Here is a 17,708-nt window from a genome sequence, read left to right on the forward strand (position 1 = left end):
GCGATTTCACTTTTGCTTACACTGCTTCATCACTATCATTGTGAAGTCATCGAAGGTGTTCTTTAAATTTTGTAACCACATGAAAACCAGATGGAGTCGGGACTGTATAGAGGACGGTCGATGACAGTGAACCCACTGCGTCGAACTGTTGCAGACGTAGAAGCACTCGTGTGTGATCTGGCATCTGAGTGGACGAACTCTTTGAATTCGAAACTCGATTACAGCTCGCTGTTTCTGACGCATCGATATAGCATGTCAACGAACAGAATTGGTGCCACTGGGTTACTGAGACCCCGCGCGTTGAAGCTGCTGCCCCGAATCGTCAACAAAGATTCACTGTTTAGTGCGCAACAAGCGCACAGTGCAATATTGGGGGCATTTTTATTGAGAAACCTATCACAGCAGACAAACACAGACAGGTACTACAATGTGAATTTGTACCGACTGCACGGCGCGGCCGAATACTCCGAAACTACTAGTTCATGCACGGTTAGCACGTCCACACCGTACTGCGCTTGTCTTCCATTTATTTCCGGATTCGTTCAGAGATCTGATCGTTATCCTTGACACCTTAGAATTCATTGGACATATTGTACAATGGTCCCCTTACAGTCCTGATTTCAACCAGTGTGATTATTTCTTATGGGGTTATCTGAAAGACAGAGTCTTTAAAAATGTACTGCAATTTCCAGAGAGGTTCGTGCAACGTAAACTAGTGTTCTTCACAAGATCATACATAACATTTTCATCGATTTTAAAATTGCATCAAGACACTAACAGCAGCAAGCTTTCCAAAAAACACTGTAAATGTTTTGTGTGAAAAAGGTGACTTTTCAATGTACGAAACTGTTAATAAAGGGAAAATGTTACTATCTAATACGTGATTAGTTTTTTTTTTCGCCAGTTTAGAATTTTTTTCGGTGCACCTAGGAACTTTTCACATGTCGTTGAAGGACATGGTCGAAAATTATTCGGCAGCACGGCTGTCAGCTATGAAGATCAGTAAAAACTGTCGAGCGAAGAATATCGAGTTCTACCGATAGAGGGCTTTTTTGGTCCTAAATTGGCATTTGGTCATCGTCATACAGCGGTTCAGGTCTAGGGTCCTGATCGGACAACTTACGGTTCAAACTCTGAACGGCTGTTGAATGCAAGTCTTTTAGGATCTTTCAGGACAAGAGCTATACTTGTAAGTTCAGTTACGTGAAATATTATCCGTTTCGATATAATCGGGATTTTTATGTTTCCCGACAAGGTGTAATCGGAAGTCGGGTTTTCGGGACTTTTCGGGACAATACGATCCAGATCGGGGCACCTGGCAGCCCTGCCGCTTTCCTCGGTTGAAGAAACCATTATGTGGCAAAAACTTCCGGAATGGCGAAGAAGTAATTTTGGTGGTCGAAAGTTTCCTGAACAGCCAACATGTAGATTTCTACAATCAACGCTTCCGCCAAGTCATTTTTTGTTGGAAGAGAAAAACATTTCACACTGAAGGTTACATGTCTAGAGAAAAACTAACACCTTCACTAAGAGTGATAATCGCAGCCTGATTTTTTTTTCGAGATAATAATTAAAACTTTATGATTTCCACTCGTACAAATAAAAAAATTAGTAAAATTAAACAACTCCATCGATTTTATTTCAAAAGCCTCATTGGTCTTCAACTAACAAGGGGAGGCGACGACGTTTGGAACGCGGATTTACTGTAAACTTCGCACACTCGCAGTAATGAGGACAGCAAAATTTGTAAGCAGTAGCGCGTACTTCTCAAGCATTACTGAGAAAATCGCAAGATAATTTCGGTCGTCAAATATATATATGTGCGTGGCCATTTTAACCATAAGGTGGCTGCACCTGAGTGATGCCGGCAACGTAGCTCAGCGTGTTCGGTCAGAGCGTTAACTTTTCTTTTCTTTCTAATAAGAAACTGAGCGAACGGATGAACAACAAAACTGAACGGGTGTCATCGGACGTCCGCTCTGAACAAATTCAGCGAACAATATAGAACTTTTTTTTTTTTTTTTTTTTTTTTTTGTAAGTGGTTGGCGTTGAAGCCTCTAGATCGCTGGATCGAGTTCCGTTCGTCAGTCTTTTTTTTTCAACTCAGTCATTTTCTTTACTATTTATATTAAGTTGATATAATGGGAAAAATACGTGTATCGGATGGACTTTTATTAAATTACAATGTTATTTGGCAGTCTACTAATTTTTATTTTCACAAATAATATAATATTCATAACTACCGACTAGTAAACGACCAAACGCATAAACTGATACTGAAAATGTATGCTTGTCCGTGTCTTCAAAACTGTTCGTATTTAATCGAAAGAGAACGAGAAATTGCTTCTTGGAAGACGCTATTAAAATACACTCGACACTGCGTAACCGATTATTATCAGCGCCGATATTTAAGGAAATACTGCGTTATGCGTGGTTTGCTTCCAAACTATCGTCTGAAAGAGAGGTTTTTGAAAATGTTAACGAGGTTTGTTTACCTTGCGTATGAGGAAACATAGCATTTATTCAATGCAGCTGGTGCCGTTTAACTTCACTTTTTCCATGTTTTTACGAAAAATACCATCCTCCATCATGTACCCGTAAAGTCGAAAGCGACGATTAATAGTACATCTTTCGAAAGCCGTCTGTGCCGGTCAAAACTTGGAGGTAACAAGTCGTTTCGGGCTCCTTCCAGGTATAAGGGAGTTCTCAAATCACGAACAAGCATACATTTTCAGTATCACTTTATGCGTTTGGCCGTTTACTAGTCGATACTTATGAATATTACATTCGGGAGGACGACGGTTCAATCCCGCGTCCGGCCATCCTGATTTAGGTTTTCCGTGATTTCCCTAAAAATCACTCCAGGCAAATGCCGGGATGGTTCCTCTGAAAGGGCACGGCCGACTTCCTTCCCAGTCCTTCCCGAGACCGATGACCACGCTGTCTGGTCTCCTCCCCCCCCCCCCCCCAAAAAAAAAAATTACATTATTTGTGATAATAAAAATTAGTAGACTGCCAAATAACGTTTTATATTTAATAAAAGTTCATCCGATTACACGTATTTTCCCCATTATATCAATTGTAATATAAATAATCAAGAAAATGACTGTGTTGAAAATAAAAAAAAAAACTGACGAACGCAACTCGATCCAGCGGCTTGAACGTCAATAACTTTCTTTTTTTTTTTAATATCTGTTCTATATTCTTCGTTGAATTTTTCAGCGCGGACGTCCGATGATACCCGTTCGGTTTGTTCGCTGGTCCGTTCGCTCAGTTCTTTTATTAGAAAGGAGAGCGAACGCTCTAACCGAACATGCTGAACTACCGTGACGCCACCACTCGGCTGCTGCCGCTTCATGGTTAAAATGGCCACGCACACATATATATTTGACGACCGAAATTATCTTGTGATTTTCTCAGTAACGCTTGAGAAGTACGAGCTACTGCTTACACATTATGTTGTGCTCGTGGAGTACTACGAGTGTACGAAGTATGCAGTAAATCCGCGTTCCAAACGTCGTGGCCTCCCCTTGTAAGACAGCCGCAAAGAGTGTCAGAGTGTCGTTCCAGTCAGTTTGCAAGAATAATTTCCGATTGACAACTTCAGTGATAACTACGAGATTGCTGTTGATTACCGTGTTGATAAGAAGCTCGCCTAAAAAAAAAATAGTTCAAACGGCTCCGAGCACAATGGGACTTAACATCTGAGGTCATCAGTCCCCTAGAACTCAGAACTACTTAAACCTAACTAACCTAAGGACATCACACACATCCATGCCCGAGGCAGTATTCGAACCTGCGACCGTAGCGGCCGCGCGGTTCCAGACTGAAGCTCCTAGAACCGCTCGGCCACAGCGGCCGGCAAGCTCACCTAAAATCGAATAGATCATTGTTGGTTACAAGTATCGGAAAACTATCGCGTTGGCGATTCCGGCTGTGTTGACCATCTGCGTCTACATCTACATACATACACCGCAAGCCACCGCATGGTGCGTTGTGGAGGGTACACTGTACCATAACCAGTCGCTTCCTTTCCTGTTTCACTTGTAGATATAGCGAGGAAAAAATGACTGCCTAAATACCTCCATAAGTGCCCTAATTTCTCGTATCTTATCTTCGCAGTCCTTAAGCGAAATTTACCTTGGTAGCAGTGGAATCATTGTGAAGTAAGCTTCAAATGCCGGTTCCGTAATTTTTCTCAATACTGTTCATCGGAAAGAATGTCGCCTTTCCACCAGGGATTCACATTTGAGTTCCCGAAGCATCTACGTAAACCAGAATTACAGTAGAATGTTCATACTAAGACAGCGTAGGAATCTACATGATAAGGCCGCAACAGCACGCCGGAGCAGTAGAACAGGTTCTGGTCTTGTTTACTCGAGGGGATACACCGCCCGGCCTTGGGTCCCTGGCAACCGCTCCGTTGCTGCGCTGTTGACAACCGGCAGCTGCCGCAGACGAACGCGCCATGGACTTCGAGGGCCTCAAGGTAGGTCTGCAGCTCTCGTGGCTCTGAGCACTATGGGACTTAACTTCTGAGGTCATCAGTCCCCTAGAACTTAGAACTGCTGAAACCTAACTAACCTAAGGGCATCACACACATCCATGCCCGAGGCAGGATTCGAACCTGCGACCGCAGCGGTCGCGCGGCTCCAGACTGTAGCCTGCAGCTCTCGTCTCATGTGCAGTCTCCACCTAACACTGACGAAACTGTCTATTTGATTAGGTCCACAAAAGCATTGCTCGCCAGTTGCTGGAGTCATTTAGTGACTGAATCTGTTTTGACAAATCTAAATGACATATATTCGCTTGCATCTTCTCGTGCAGTCTGGAGCTGCAATGAACGGCACGCCTGCTGCACACATATGTTATCACATTTAAGGAAATAGGAACCTACGAATACAACACATTTGTCGTTCTAAGTACATGTCAGTCTGCTTTAAAGCTACAGACTGTAGCAAAATGTTCGTTTAATATTTGCTAGAGCAAATCCTACACGCAGCTTGTTTGTAACAGACGTCGCCATTACGTTCCTCTTTTGATAGTGTAAGCGGCATTGTGGCGAAGATAAACTGCTTTTCCGTTTCTGCTAGTCTCTACCTACCGCATTGTTCCCTCGTCAGCAGGAAATATCACTCGCAGCCTAGTGGAGCATCAAAATACTAAAGGAACGTCGTTAAATGAACTGTCCCACAAGTAAGTACACGTAATGTTATCATGAAAGGAACGTTGCATTCACGTACGTATGTGGTCTCATTGGTTGAGCTTGGTGGCCTAGTGGCAAAGCGCGTGCCTAGAAATTGAAACGTTGTGGTAACGAAACGCGGTCGGCCCACGAGAATTTTCACTCTGCTTTTAACATAAGCGTCACCTTTCGACGCTGTGAACCTTCGCCGAAAACGACTGGTGGTTCGCATTCAACGTTACACTGTTGAGTCCCTTTTACCCCTGTAGTATTGCTCAGGTAGGTTAGGGGCACAGAAATCGCCGAAGTGGCGGACAATCGAAAGACTTGCACCACACCACTCAGCCACACTGATTTATAATTATGGCTCCATTAAATGAAAAACAGAAACGAATTTTGCTAGAGTTACCCTTTCCGTCGTCGATTATTTTCCCTCTAATACCACCCTAGTCTATCGCTGCACGACTTACGAGTGAATCTGAAATTTGCTGTTGTTGATAGCAACCTCACAGTGTACCGTTAAACCACTCGGTGTGCCTTGACAGCGGCATCAGCTCCTTCGGTTCAAGCCTATAGGAAAATCACGTTCATTGTAATAGCTCCAGTCTAATGCAACGAGTGTAATCATTCAGATATCTCGTTAAACCAAACACCTGATTTTGGCCATAAGCGAACCATTAGCGTTCACGTTATCCGCACCATGAAAATCCCGTGAGGTAGGCGCATATCGAAGCAGTATTCTTATGCCTTTTTTTTTGCATTTTTAATGTCATATCAGCAACGGAGAGCACAGTATTATTATTTATGTAGACTTCTCGTACTATTTCTTTGCACAATGACCACACTGCCTTGCTTTTATTTATGACATAAGAAAGTTACTGTGTTACAATATTAGTGTAACACACTCATGCATTGCGTGTGTTGTATAGAGAAAGTGAAGGCTTCTGGGGCAATCTTAGAGCAGTGACTTTTTGTCACTCTCCCTTGTCAATAGGCTAGTTTTTGCTTGTTACAAGCTCGTCTGATGCTTACTGAGTAGACAATGGCTGCAGTCGTTTGAAAACACACCATTACAACTAGACTCTGTTGATGTTCACTATGGATAAAGTGACGACTGTTTTCCTTAGCACTGGTTCGGACATTCTGTACAAGCCGTTTCTCTCGAAAATGTGTGTCCGATCTGGTTCCGGCAAACCGATAGGGGCGAATTTAATGGTTACCTGTAAGCTGTTTCGAAATGAATTAAACGAACTCAGCTTGATTTTCATGATGGATAATCTGACGACCCATGTTCCTTAGCGCTGTTTATACTGGGTGCTTCAGACTTGTTGTAAAGGCTGTTTTTCTCAAAAATGGTATGTCCGATTTTTTTCGGATGAAATGTGGCCTATGCAAACCGATAAGAGCGAATTTAACGATGAGCCATACGTTACCTGTAAGCTTCTTACACCAACTTAACTACAGAATTTCGAATAGCAACATAGTACAAACTTAGTACCTTTGAGTAGAGAGCTTTGTAAATTGACCATCTTCCGCTGGATAATTTTTTTCCATTTGGCACTGATTCGATATCTTGAAAAAAACTGCAGGAGCTGATGATTCGAGCAGAGTTCAAGGAAGAATTTTAAAAGAAGTTAGGACAAGAGATGTGCTTTCAAGTACGAAGGAAAACGTTTTCTGGGATTTTCTGCTCTGGACAAACTTTAATCTTCCATTTCCCCACTTATAAAAAGTTATTAAAAGGGAACTTTTTTCCTATTTTGATTTGCGATACGCTCGAAATACTTTACGCGTTCTTCTAAGCACAGCCTGTTTGTGCACTGTAAGTACCCACAAGTACCTCTGCATCTATTTGCGGTAATCTTTCGTCTCATCTTTCATTGTATGACAATATCTTTGATGCGTCCCGAAAGAAGTAATCGAAGGAGCTAAGTCACTTGCATTTTTCTATCAATTTACAAAACAGTCACGCCTAGCCACTTAATAATGTGCCATCTGTACTCTAGCCGCAACTCATTAACAACTATGTTGCTAATAGAACATCTTTTAGCTGTTGTGCAAATGATAATTTGTCGACTGAGTCCGCAGCATACATCTGTAATCTAGACATGCTGGACTCTTTGTGACGTAATCATCGATGGTTTTTTTCTTCTGACCTTTAGTGAACATTGTAGATAGATACTTCGCTATTCGATCTCAGGTGCAATATTGGAGACGTAACACGAGCTTGGATTGGGAAAACTTGAGGAAAGAAGTTGTTCGCTTTCTTTTTCATAAGAACCAACCCGTGATTTGTGTGAAGATCTGAGGAAATCACTAAAAATCTAAACACGGATTCCCGAACAGAGATTTATGCTGTCGGCTCCAGTCCGCAATCTCACTCCCTCAACCAGGTTTGAAGTCTCCTCATCAGCCCAAGTTATGGAATTTGGAAAGTACAGATTTTGATTTAGTAAACAGTAGCGGCAGACGATTCCAGTCTGTAAATCAGATGCGCATAATAACTGATGAACATAAACGTAATAAAGACGTACAACACAATGATGTAAAAATATGCATAACGTAATACAGTTCACCCCAGAAGACTGTGCGACAAGATGTCAATCAAGATTTATTGCGCCCAGAATCTACGCGTTGGCTCTAATGCGTCTACTGACTTGCTTGATACGATTTTGTTCCATTTTCAAATGGGCACTATGGCTGAAAAACATGTCGCGAGCATTTTTTTTTTTCAGTCCTCTGACTGATTTGATGTGTCCGGCCAAGAATTTCTCTCCTGAGCCAACCTAACCATTTCAGAGCAGCACTGGCAAACATCCTCAATTGTTTGCTGTATGTATTCCAATCTCTGCCATCCCCTACAGTTTTTACCCTCTACAGGTCCCCTCTAGTACCATGGAAGTTATTCCTTGATGTATTGTCCCATCTCCTATCGCCTTGTCCCTTCTTCTCGTCAGTGTTTTCCATATGTTCCTTTCCTCGCCCATTCTGCGGAGAACTTCCTCATTCCTTACCTCACCAGTACATCTAATTTTCAGCATAATTCTATAGCATCTCACCTCAAGTGCTTCAAGTCTCTTCTTTTCTGTTTTCACACAGTCCATATTTCACTACCATACAGTACTAGTCAGCTTTTTTTTAGGCCCTCCTAGCTTCATCCGCCATATGTTAATCTGCTTCCAAGCTAGCACAATTCATTCGCTTCGTTCACTTCGTGTTCCCCAGTTCTGATGTCAAGTTCATCGCAAATCTCGTTTCTGCTTCGTTTCATTACTTTTGTCTGTCTTCGATTTACTCTCGACCCATATTTTGGACTCCTGTTCTGGACTGTTCATTCGATTCAACATATCCTTCGATTCTTGCCCACCTTATCTCACATATTATCAGCGAATCTCATCGTTGACAACCTTTCACCCTGAATTTTAATCCCACTCTTGAACCTTTCTTTCATTTCTGTCATTGCTTATTCGATGTATAGATTGAAAAATTGAGTCAAAAAGACTACATCCCTGTCTTATACACTTCCGATCTGAATACTTCGGTCTCGATCTCCCATTATTATTTTTCCTTCTTGGTTCTTTACATATTGTATGTTACCAGTCTTTCCCTATAGCTTTTACACATGTTTTCCTGAGAATTTCTACAATTCTGCACCATTCTGCAATCTTGATATTGCGATAATTTTGGCAACATTCTCCAAGCGCTCTAAGGGTATCAAATGCCTCTATGCTAGAATATGACATTAATAAAATAATTTAGACAGTGCTGTGCCAAAACACATCTTGGCAGACACAAACAACGACAAAAGCTACAAGTAAACGCAAATTTCGCACTCTAGTGTCAACAGTTCCACTTGCTACAGTTTAGCTGGCGCCGTGTGCTGCTTGGCGACAACTTTTCGGTGGCGTCATAGAGTCGGTACAAAATAAAAATAAAATCACGAAAAATGTGCAGCTGTCAGAGTTCTATTTAACGGTACTGATTTTGTACCATGCTCCTATTTGAAATTCTAAAGTTGAGATTGCCTTTCCTCGTTTCCGACCAGCTTCCACAAAATGTGAGGTTTATTAATAAGCCATGGATCAATGGTAACGTGTCGCCTTGTCGAATAAATCACGTTTCTTGTTACACCATGTCGATGGTCGTGTTCAGTTCGCCGTCATCCAAGCAAACGGCTGTTCGAAACACTCCCCACGCCATAGACGCAGTCGATTGGCCTGTATTATGCTACAGAGGACAGTCACATGGGTTTCCATGGAACCGTTCACAGTAATCGTAGCACCAAGACAACATGAGATGTGAACATTATTGCGGAACAGCTGCATGCCTTCGTGCCTGATGTCTTCCCCGACGTCGACGGTGTCTTCTAGCAGGAAAACTGTCTCTGTTCAAGGCCAGAATCGTGGTTTGAGGAGCTTGATAGCGGACCCACGATGATGTCTTGACCCCTAAATTCATCAGATCTCAACCTAATGAGTTACATCTGGGACGCTTTCGCCCAGAAACAACCTACCCTTAATTTACGCGTATTGAGTGACCTGTGCGTGGACATACGGTGCTACATACTTCCGAAAACCTACCAAGTTCTTGTCGAACCCATCCCACGCAGAACCGCCGCAGTATTGTATTCCAAAGAGGGACCAGCACACTATTAAGCGGGCGGTCATAATGTTTTGGTTCATTTGCGTAGTAGGTTTCCCTAAATCACATTTTACCAGAAACAGGATTTTTCAGGGAAAAGGGTCAGTGTGGTAGATCTGAAGTACCCTGTATAAACACAGCCGAGAAAGTGCGACCTGGTGCAAGTGCTTTTGCACGCCTTAATGTTTTTTGGAAATTTGTGGTAAGGTGCTATGGGACCAAACTGCTACGGTCATCGGTCCCTAGACTTATACACTACCTAAACTAACTTAAACTGACTTACGCTAACACCCATGCCCGGGACTCGAACCTCCGAGGCGGGGGGAGGGGGGGGGGGCGAACCGTGGAAGTCGCCCCAGACCGCGCAGCTACCTCGCGCTGCCGCCTTGATGTCTCAGATATACATATTTCTATGAGGAAATGTGAAGAGCGTACCTTATGTCACCTCACGTGAACCAAAAATGGACTGATGGTATGAATTTTCCCAACTACTGAACGAAACTAACGCAGACCTCAAACGTTCAGAACAGCTCGGCAGTGACTGCTAGAACGGAACACCCTCCGCCAAGCACCGAATGGTGGCTTGCGGAGTATGTATGCAGATGTAGACAAAATATAATCGGGTTCAAGCTAGATACTTTAAACGCAGTCAGTGATATTATCACGAGCTTAACATAAAGAATGAATGCGTCATCCATTTCAATTCTTTGCGTCTTTTCCTTAGTGTCTGTATAGCTTATCGTGTGATACGTGAGTTTTGGTAAAAATATGATTATTAATTCAATATTGCACACAGAAACATAACAGAACCCGTTCACGTGATAATCGAAATATAACCTTCGCTGTTCTACTCGATACTTCTTGGACACGGGAGCACAAGTGCAAAATGGACGCTTCGGAGCAGACAAGATTCCTTGGCAGAAAAAAACTGTCTTCTCTGCTGTATCTATCATCGATAAGAGTTTGCCGCATACAGATTCTGACTCACTTCATGTCATTACAACTTCCATATCAGCCATCAGGTCAACATACAACGCATGAGTATTTGAAACAATAAATAGTTGTTACAGTTTAAGGCATGATGTAGCTTTTAAAATATTCATATTCTTCACGACCATTGAGTACGTACTCCAGCAATTACATTTCTGTCTGTTTCTTCTACAAGAGGCTCGAGCTTCATTTTTTATTTGTTTTTTTTTCAGCGTTTCTGTGATTTGCATGCCGTTTTTATGTGATTTGCGTAAATTCTCGTACTTGGTCGTCGCGTTTAATTGTTTGTATAATGTGTCTCTGAGACAGGGAATCAGCCTCATATTCTCCTGACGGGATGCAGGAAACTGCCCAGAAATTACGTGCAGATTAGCCATTACAGAGAACCACATGACTGGTTCAACTCTGTTTCGCCAACTAGCGGTCTATACGTACGATATAAGAGCAGCTTCTGCGAAATGTAACCTCAGTCTCGTGTAATTTAACTCCAGTGAAGTCGCATCAAATGGATCCATGGCTGGCCCCTTCTTGCGTAATCACTAGCTGCATTTCGTATGGGTATCAAAAAGGCGTAGTTCTGCTAACGCGGCTCCTAGCGTTACGTCTCTGTGCATTTGATATGCAGTCTCCTCATCTTTTACTTATGGTCTGCTGTATTAGGAAAAACAGAGTGTACCGTAAGTAGTTACTCATATATGACTTCCTAACTTTTTTTAAAAGCATTGCATAATGTGTGCTTAGAGTACTTGATAGTGTTCGTATTCTTTTGACTCGCAGAGGCTTATCGGGAAAGCACTTGTCGCTCATGACTCCGTGTGATAGGCTCCGTGCCAAGGTCAGTGACAAACTTCATGTAAATAACACTCACAAAGCTTTAACGTTGCCAACTCTGCGCGCGCGCGCTCACACACACGCGCGCGAGCAGAAAGAGAGAGAGAGAGAGAGACAGATACATACATACTCTAAGTTCCCGCGCCCGGGTTCCCGGGTTCGATTCCCGGCGGGTCAGGGATTTTCTCTGCCTCGTGATGACTGGGTGTTGTGTGATGTCCTTAGGTTAGTTAGGTTTAAGTAGTTCTAAGTTCTAGGGGACTGATGACCATAGATGTTAAGTCCCATAGTGCTCAGAGCCATTTGAACCATTTGAACATACTCTAAGGTGACAAAAAGTCATGCGATAGTGATATGTACATATACAGATGGTGGTGGTACAGCTATACAAGGTATAAAAGGGCATTGATGGAACTGTCATTTGTACTCAGGTGATTCAAAAAAAATGGTTCAAATGGCTCTGAGCGCTATGGGACGTTAACATCTATGGTCATCAGTCCCCTAGAACTTAGAACTACTTAAACCTAACTAACCTAAGGACATCACACAACACCCAGTCATCACGAGGCAGAGAAAATCCCTGACCCCGCCGGGAATCGAACCCTGGAACCCGGGCGCGGGAAGCGAGAACGCTACCGCACGGCCACGAGCTGCGGACCAGGTGATTCATGTGAAAAGGTTTCCGACGTGATTACGGCCGCACGACTGGACTTAACTGATTTTGAACGCCGAATGGTAGCAGGAGCTAGACTCGTGAGACATTCCGTTTCCGAAATCGTTAGGGAATTCAGTATCTCAAGATCCACAGTGTCAAGAGTGTGCCGAGAATACCAGATTTCCAGCATTACCTCTCAGCACGGACAACGCAGTGGCCGACGGGCTTCACTTAATTACCGAGAGCAGAGGTGTTTGCGTAAATTTGTCAGTGCTAACAGACAAGCAACCCTGCTTGAAATAACTGCAGAAATCAATGTGCAACGAACGACGAAGGTATCCGTTACGACAGAGCAGCGAAATTTGGCGTTAATGGACTATCGCAGCAGACGACCGACGCGAGTGCCTTTGCTAACAGCACAACATCGCCTTGGTGCCTATCCTGGGCTCGTGACCATATCGGTTGGACCCTCGACAACTGGAAAACCGTGGCCTGTCCAGATGAGTCCTGTTTTCAAATGGTAAGAGCTCATGGTGGGGTTCGAGTGCGGCGTAGACCCAATGAAGTCATGGACAGAAGTTGTCAACAAGGCACTGTGCTCCATGATGATGTGGGTTGTGTTTATATGGAATGGACTGGTTCCTCTGGTCCAATTGAACTGATCACTGACTGGAAATGGTTATATTCGGTTACTTCTAGACCATTTGCAGCCATTCGTGGACATCCTGTTCCCAAACAATGATGAAATGTTTATGGACGGCAATGCGCCATGTCACCAAGCCACAATTGTTCGCGATTGGTTTGAAGAGCATTATGGACAAATGAAACGAACGATTTGCAATCCAGATCGCCCACCATGTATCCCACAGGACATTTATGGTACATAATCGAAAGGTCAGTTCGTGCACAAAATCCTGCACTGGCAGCACTCTCGCAATTATGGACACCTGTAGAGGCACCATAGGCTCAATATTTCTGCAAGGGGCTTCCAACGACTCGTTGAGTACATGCCAGGTCGAGATGCTGCACTACGCTGAGCAAAAGAATCTCCGACACGTTATTAAACGGTATCACATGACGTTTGTCACCTCAGTGTATTTGTAAAGGAGTGTTTTCCTAGTATTTGTAACCCACGCTATATGTGAAAGGAAGAGCAGATGAAATACGATAGCATATCGAAAGATTTTTACTTATTCAATTACCATGTAATTAATTAATTCAACAACCAAACGCTAGGAACTCCTTTTCCCAAAAGGTTCCTCTTTAACAGTTATGAACTTTCAGATTATTTCCAATCAGCAACAACTAGTGTTAGCATAGCCACATGACGTCATTCAACAAACTAAAATAAAATACAAAAGACCATTCATCTACAAAAAATTCTACTCTGTTAACTTTTACTTGTTATACACTATGTGGTCAAAAGTATCTGGACACTCCCAAAAACATACATTTTTCAGATTAGGTGTATTGTGCTGCCATTTACTGCCAGATACTCCATATCAGCGACCTCAGTAGTCATTAGACATCGTGAGAGAGCAGAATGGGGCGCTCCGCGGAACTCACGGACTTCGAACGTGGTCAGGTAATTGCGTGTCACTTGTGTCATACGTCTGTACGCGAGATTTCCACACTCCTAAACATCCCTAGGTCCACTGCTTCCGATGTGATACTGAAGGGGAAACGTGAAGGGGCACGTACAGCACAAATACGTACAGGCCGACCTTGCCTGTTGACTGACAGAGACAGCCGACAGTTGAAGAGGGTCGTAATGTGTAATAGGCAAACGCCAGACATCTATCCAGACCGTCACACAGGAATTCCAAACTGCGTCAGTATCCACTGGAAATACTATAACGTTTAGGCGGGAGGTGAGGAAACTAGGATTTCGTGGTCCAGCAGCTGCTCATAAACCACACATCACGCCACCACATCGCTTGGTGCAAGGGGCGTAAACATTGGACGATTGAACAGTGGAAAAACGTTGTGTGGAGTGACGAATCAACGTACACAATGTGGCGATCCGATGGCAGGGAGCGGGTATGGCGAATGCCCGGTGAACGTCATCTGTCAGCATGTGTAGTACCAACAGTAAAATTCGGAGGCGGTGGTGTTTTGGTGTGGTCGTGCTTTTAATGGAGGGAGCTTGCACCCCTTGTTGTTTTGCGTGGCACTATCACAGCACAGGCCTACATTGATGTTTTAAGCACCTTCTTGCTTCCCATTGTTAAAGAGCAATTAGGGGATGGCGATTGCATCTTTCAACACGATCGAGCACCTGTTTATAATGCACGGCCTGTGCCGGAGCGGTTACACAACAATAACATCCCTGTAGCGGACTGACCTGCACAGAGTCATGACCTGAATCCTATAGAACACCTTTGGGATGTTTTGGAACGCCGACTTCGTGCCAGGCCTCACCGACCGACATCAATACCTCTCCTCAGTGTAGCACTCCGTGAAGAATGGGCTGCCATTCCCCAAGAAACCTTGCAGTACCTGACTGAACGCATGCCTGAGAGAGTGGAAGTTGCTAAGGGTGAGCCAACACCATATTTAATTCCAGCATTATCGATGGAGAGCGCCACGAACTTGTAAGTCACTTTCAGCCAGGTGTCTGGTTACTTTTGACCACATAGTGTGTTATAAAAGTCATTGTCTTGGTCACAGGCTACTTTATTAAAACTGATACATGATTTGCAGCCACCATCAGATCTAATGATTACAGCATTGACGTGTAGGCGCATGTTAAATAATTCTGATGATTGATTGAAAGCCAAAAGTGGTAATCAATTTAATAAAGAATCCTGTGGTCAAAACATTGACTTTTATAATCTAATTTGGTATAAATGTCACAGGTCTCTTCCACATGTCCAAACGCCCTCATTTCGTGCTTTTACTTGTTGTTGGAGAACGAGAAGCAGTCATATAGCGAGATGTCTTGTGAACAACGTAGTGAGCCAGCATTTTATGTTTACACATAAATGTTTTTTCAGTAGTACATCCAGAATTTAGCTTCTTCTCTAACCCTGCAAGCAGACCTGTACATGATAACCTATAACATATTTTCCTCCTCGTTTCCTTGCGATACTAGTGTTGCAGGACGGCAAGAGCGTGAATCATCTTCGAAGGACCCCTCTTCCAAAACACAATATTTAAATTTTAGCCTATCACTTTAGCAGGGACACTCTCATAAATGCGTTAAAAAAACCAATAGTACCCTTCTACATCAGTCCTTGTTTCTAATCCCTTTTTTCCCACACAGGGTGACCCAGGAGGAATGGTCGATATCTATGGATATGACAGGATTGCTCGTTTGAAACAAAACTTCGTAAGGACATGTATTCTATTCCGAATTGTTTCTGAGATAGAACACATTTAATGTACATTTATTTGCTTCTGAGCTAGTGGCGTACACCTACATGTCTTACCCAATCAATCTCTTTGACGTTTTATTCTAGCCCAACTTACAGGTATTCTTCCAAGTTCCCATTTTTCTTCTCAACGTGTAGTTCAACAGCATGTGTAGGAACAATAACACTTGCCGAAATGGTGCAGTGTGGTCTTACTGCCAGAACTGTACATCAGCTGTAATGTGACACGTACGATAATGCTTAGAGGTGAAATTGTTAAAAATTAGTATTTTTCAATCGATAGTTTGTAAAACACATGTTGTAATGTTTACGAACTATTGCACATATGTAAACCTGACAATATATTAAATAATACAAAAAAATTAACAACAAATATTAGCCGTATTCCATCTCAGAAACCGTTCGGAATAGGAGATAAGTTTACACGAAACTTTTTGCTTCCTGCTATATCTCTGAATATTGGCCATTCGTCCTGGAACTCTCTGAATATCATACGAAAATAATACTATGAAAAATTCATCTTGGAATAAGATTTGTCTGTAAATGATTCTATTACATCTTTCCTATTTCCAGCGGAATATTCAGTTATTATCAATAAGATGTGTAGACCAACGACTAACTCATTGTCACATATTGAAAAATACGTTTTTGGTGTGATTTCTGTTTTCTATACTGCTATTGCTTAAAACTTATTGCATGTTGGTTTTCGTCCTGGAATCTTCCACCGAAGATCCGTATAAGAAAGCTAACAAGCAACGTATCAGCAAGTGCTCACGAATGATTTAGTAATTTTTACAGCTGACTGGTACACTGGTCTGATATTAACATATATTTACACTGGAATTTTAAAACGTCTTTCATCTCAACTACATTTAGGCTAGGTGCTTCTCTTCTTTCTACATATATAATTTAAGTTATAGTCAACTTCATCATCATTTTACGCAATATATTTTCTAAAACATATCCACTCATGCAGCAGGGTCTAGCATCAGATTGTGAGAGCAGGAAAATGTACAGCTGTGCAGTTCACTGTAGTAAGCTTTAACTACATGAGGTGACAAAGTCATCCGTTAGCGATACGCACATACAGAGATGGCGGTAGTATTGTTTACACAAGGTATAAAAGGACACTGCCTTGGCGGAGCTCCCATTTGCACTCAGGTGATTCATGTGAAAAGGTTTCCGACGTGATTGTGGCCGCACAACGGGAATTAACAAACTTTGCACAGAGACTTGTAATTGGAGCTACACGCATGGGACATTCCATTTCGGAAATCGTTAGGGAATTTAATATCCCAGAGATCCATAGTGTCAAAAGAGTGCCAAGAATAACAAATTCCCGGCATTACCTCTCACCACGGACAATACTGTAGTCAACAGTACCTTCAGGTGTGCCCAAGGGAAGCGTGTTCGGACCCTTGAGACATCACTTAGCGACCGCGAGCAGTGGCGCTTGCAAAGTGTTGTCAGTGCTAACAGGCAGGCAACACTGCGTGAAATAACCGCAGAAATGAATGTGGGACGTGCGACGAACGTATCCGTTAGAGCAGAGTGACGAAATTTGGCGTCGGTGGTCTACGGCAGCTGACGACTGACCTTTGCTAACAGCATGGCATTGCCTGCAGCGCCATTTCTGGGTTCACGACCATATCGATTTGTCCCTAGACAACTGGAAACCCGTGGTCTGGTCAGACGAGTCCTGATCTCAGTTGGTAAGAATTGATGGTAGCGTTCGAATGTGTAGTAGATCCCACGAGGCCATGGACTCTAGTTGTCGACAAGGTACTGTGAAAGCTGGTGGTGGCTCTGTGATGGTGTGGGCACTGTTTATATGGAATGGACTGGGTCCTCTGGTCCAGCTGAATCGAGAATTGACTGGAAATGGTTATATTCGGCTACCTGGAATCCTTTTACAGCCATACATGGACTTCATGTTCCCAAACAATGATGTCATGTCACTGGGCCACAATTGTTCACGACTGGTTTGACGAACATTATGAACAATTCGAGCAAATGATTTGGCCATCCAGAT

At 43.0% G+C, this 17,708-nt stretch overlaps 1 protein-coding gene across 1 annotated transcript in view; it reads left to right on the forward strand.

Moving 5' to 3' along the window:
• The first annotated feature begins 4,378 nt into the window (after nucleotides 1-4,378).
• The window catches only part of LOC126162030 (homogentisate 1,2-dioxygenase), a 113,016-nt gene continuing 99,686 nt past the window's right edge, over nucleotides 4,379-17,708 (forward strand). Inside the window, exon 1 of the mRNA XM_049918253.1 lies at nucleotides 4,379-4,489. Within this exon, the coding sequence (XP_049774210.1) occupies nucleotides 4,469-4,489 (21 nt within the window). The 5' untranslated portion in view covers nucleotides 4,379-4,468. The remainder of the gene's footprint in view (nucleotides 4,490-17,708) is intronic.

The sequence above is a fragment of the Schistocerca cancellata genome, chromosome 2, assembly GCF_023864275.1.
Source record: "Schistocerca cancellata isolate TAMUIC-IGC-003103 chromosome 2, iqSchCanc2.1, whole genome shotgun sequence".
Lineage (NCBI taxonomy): Eukaryota > Metazoa > Arthropoda > Insecta > Orthoptera > Acrididae > Schistocerca > Schistocerca cancellata.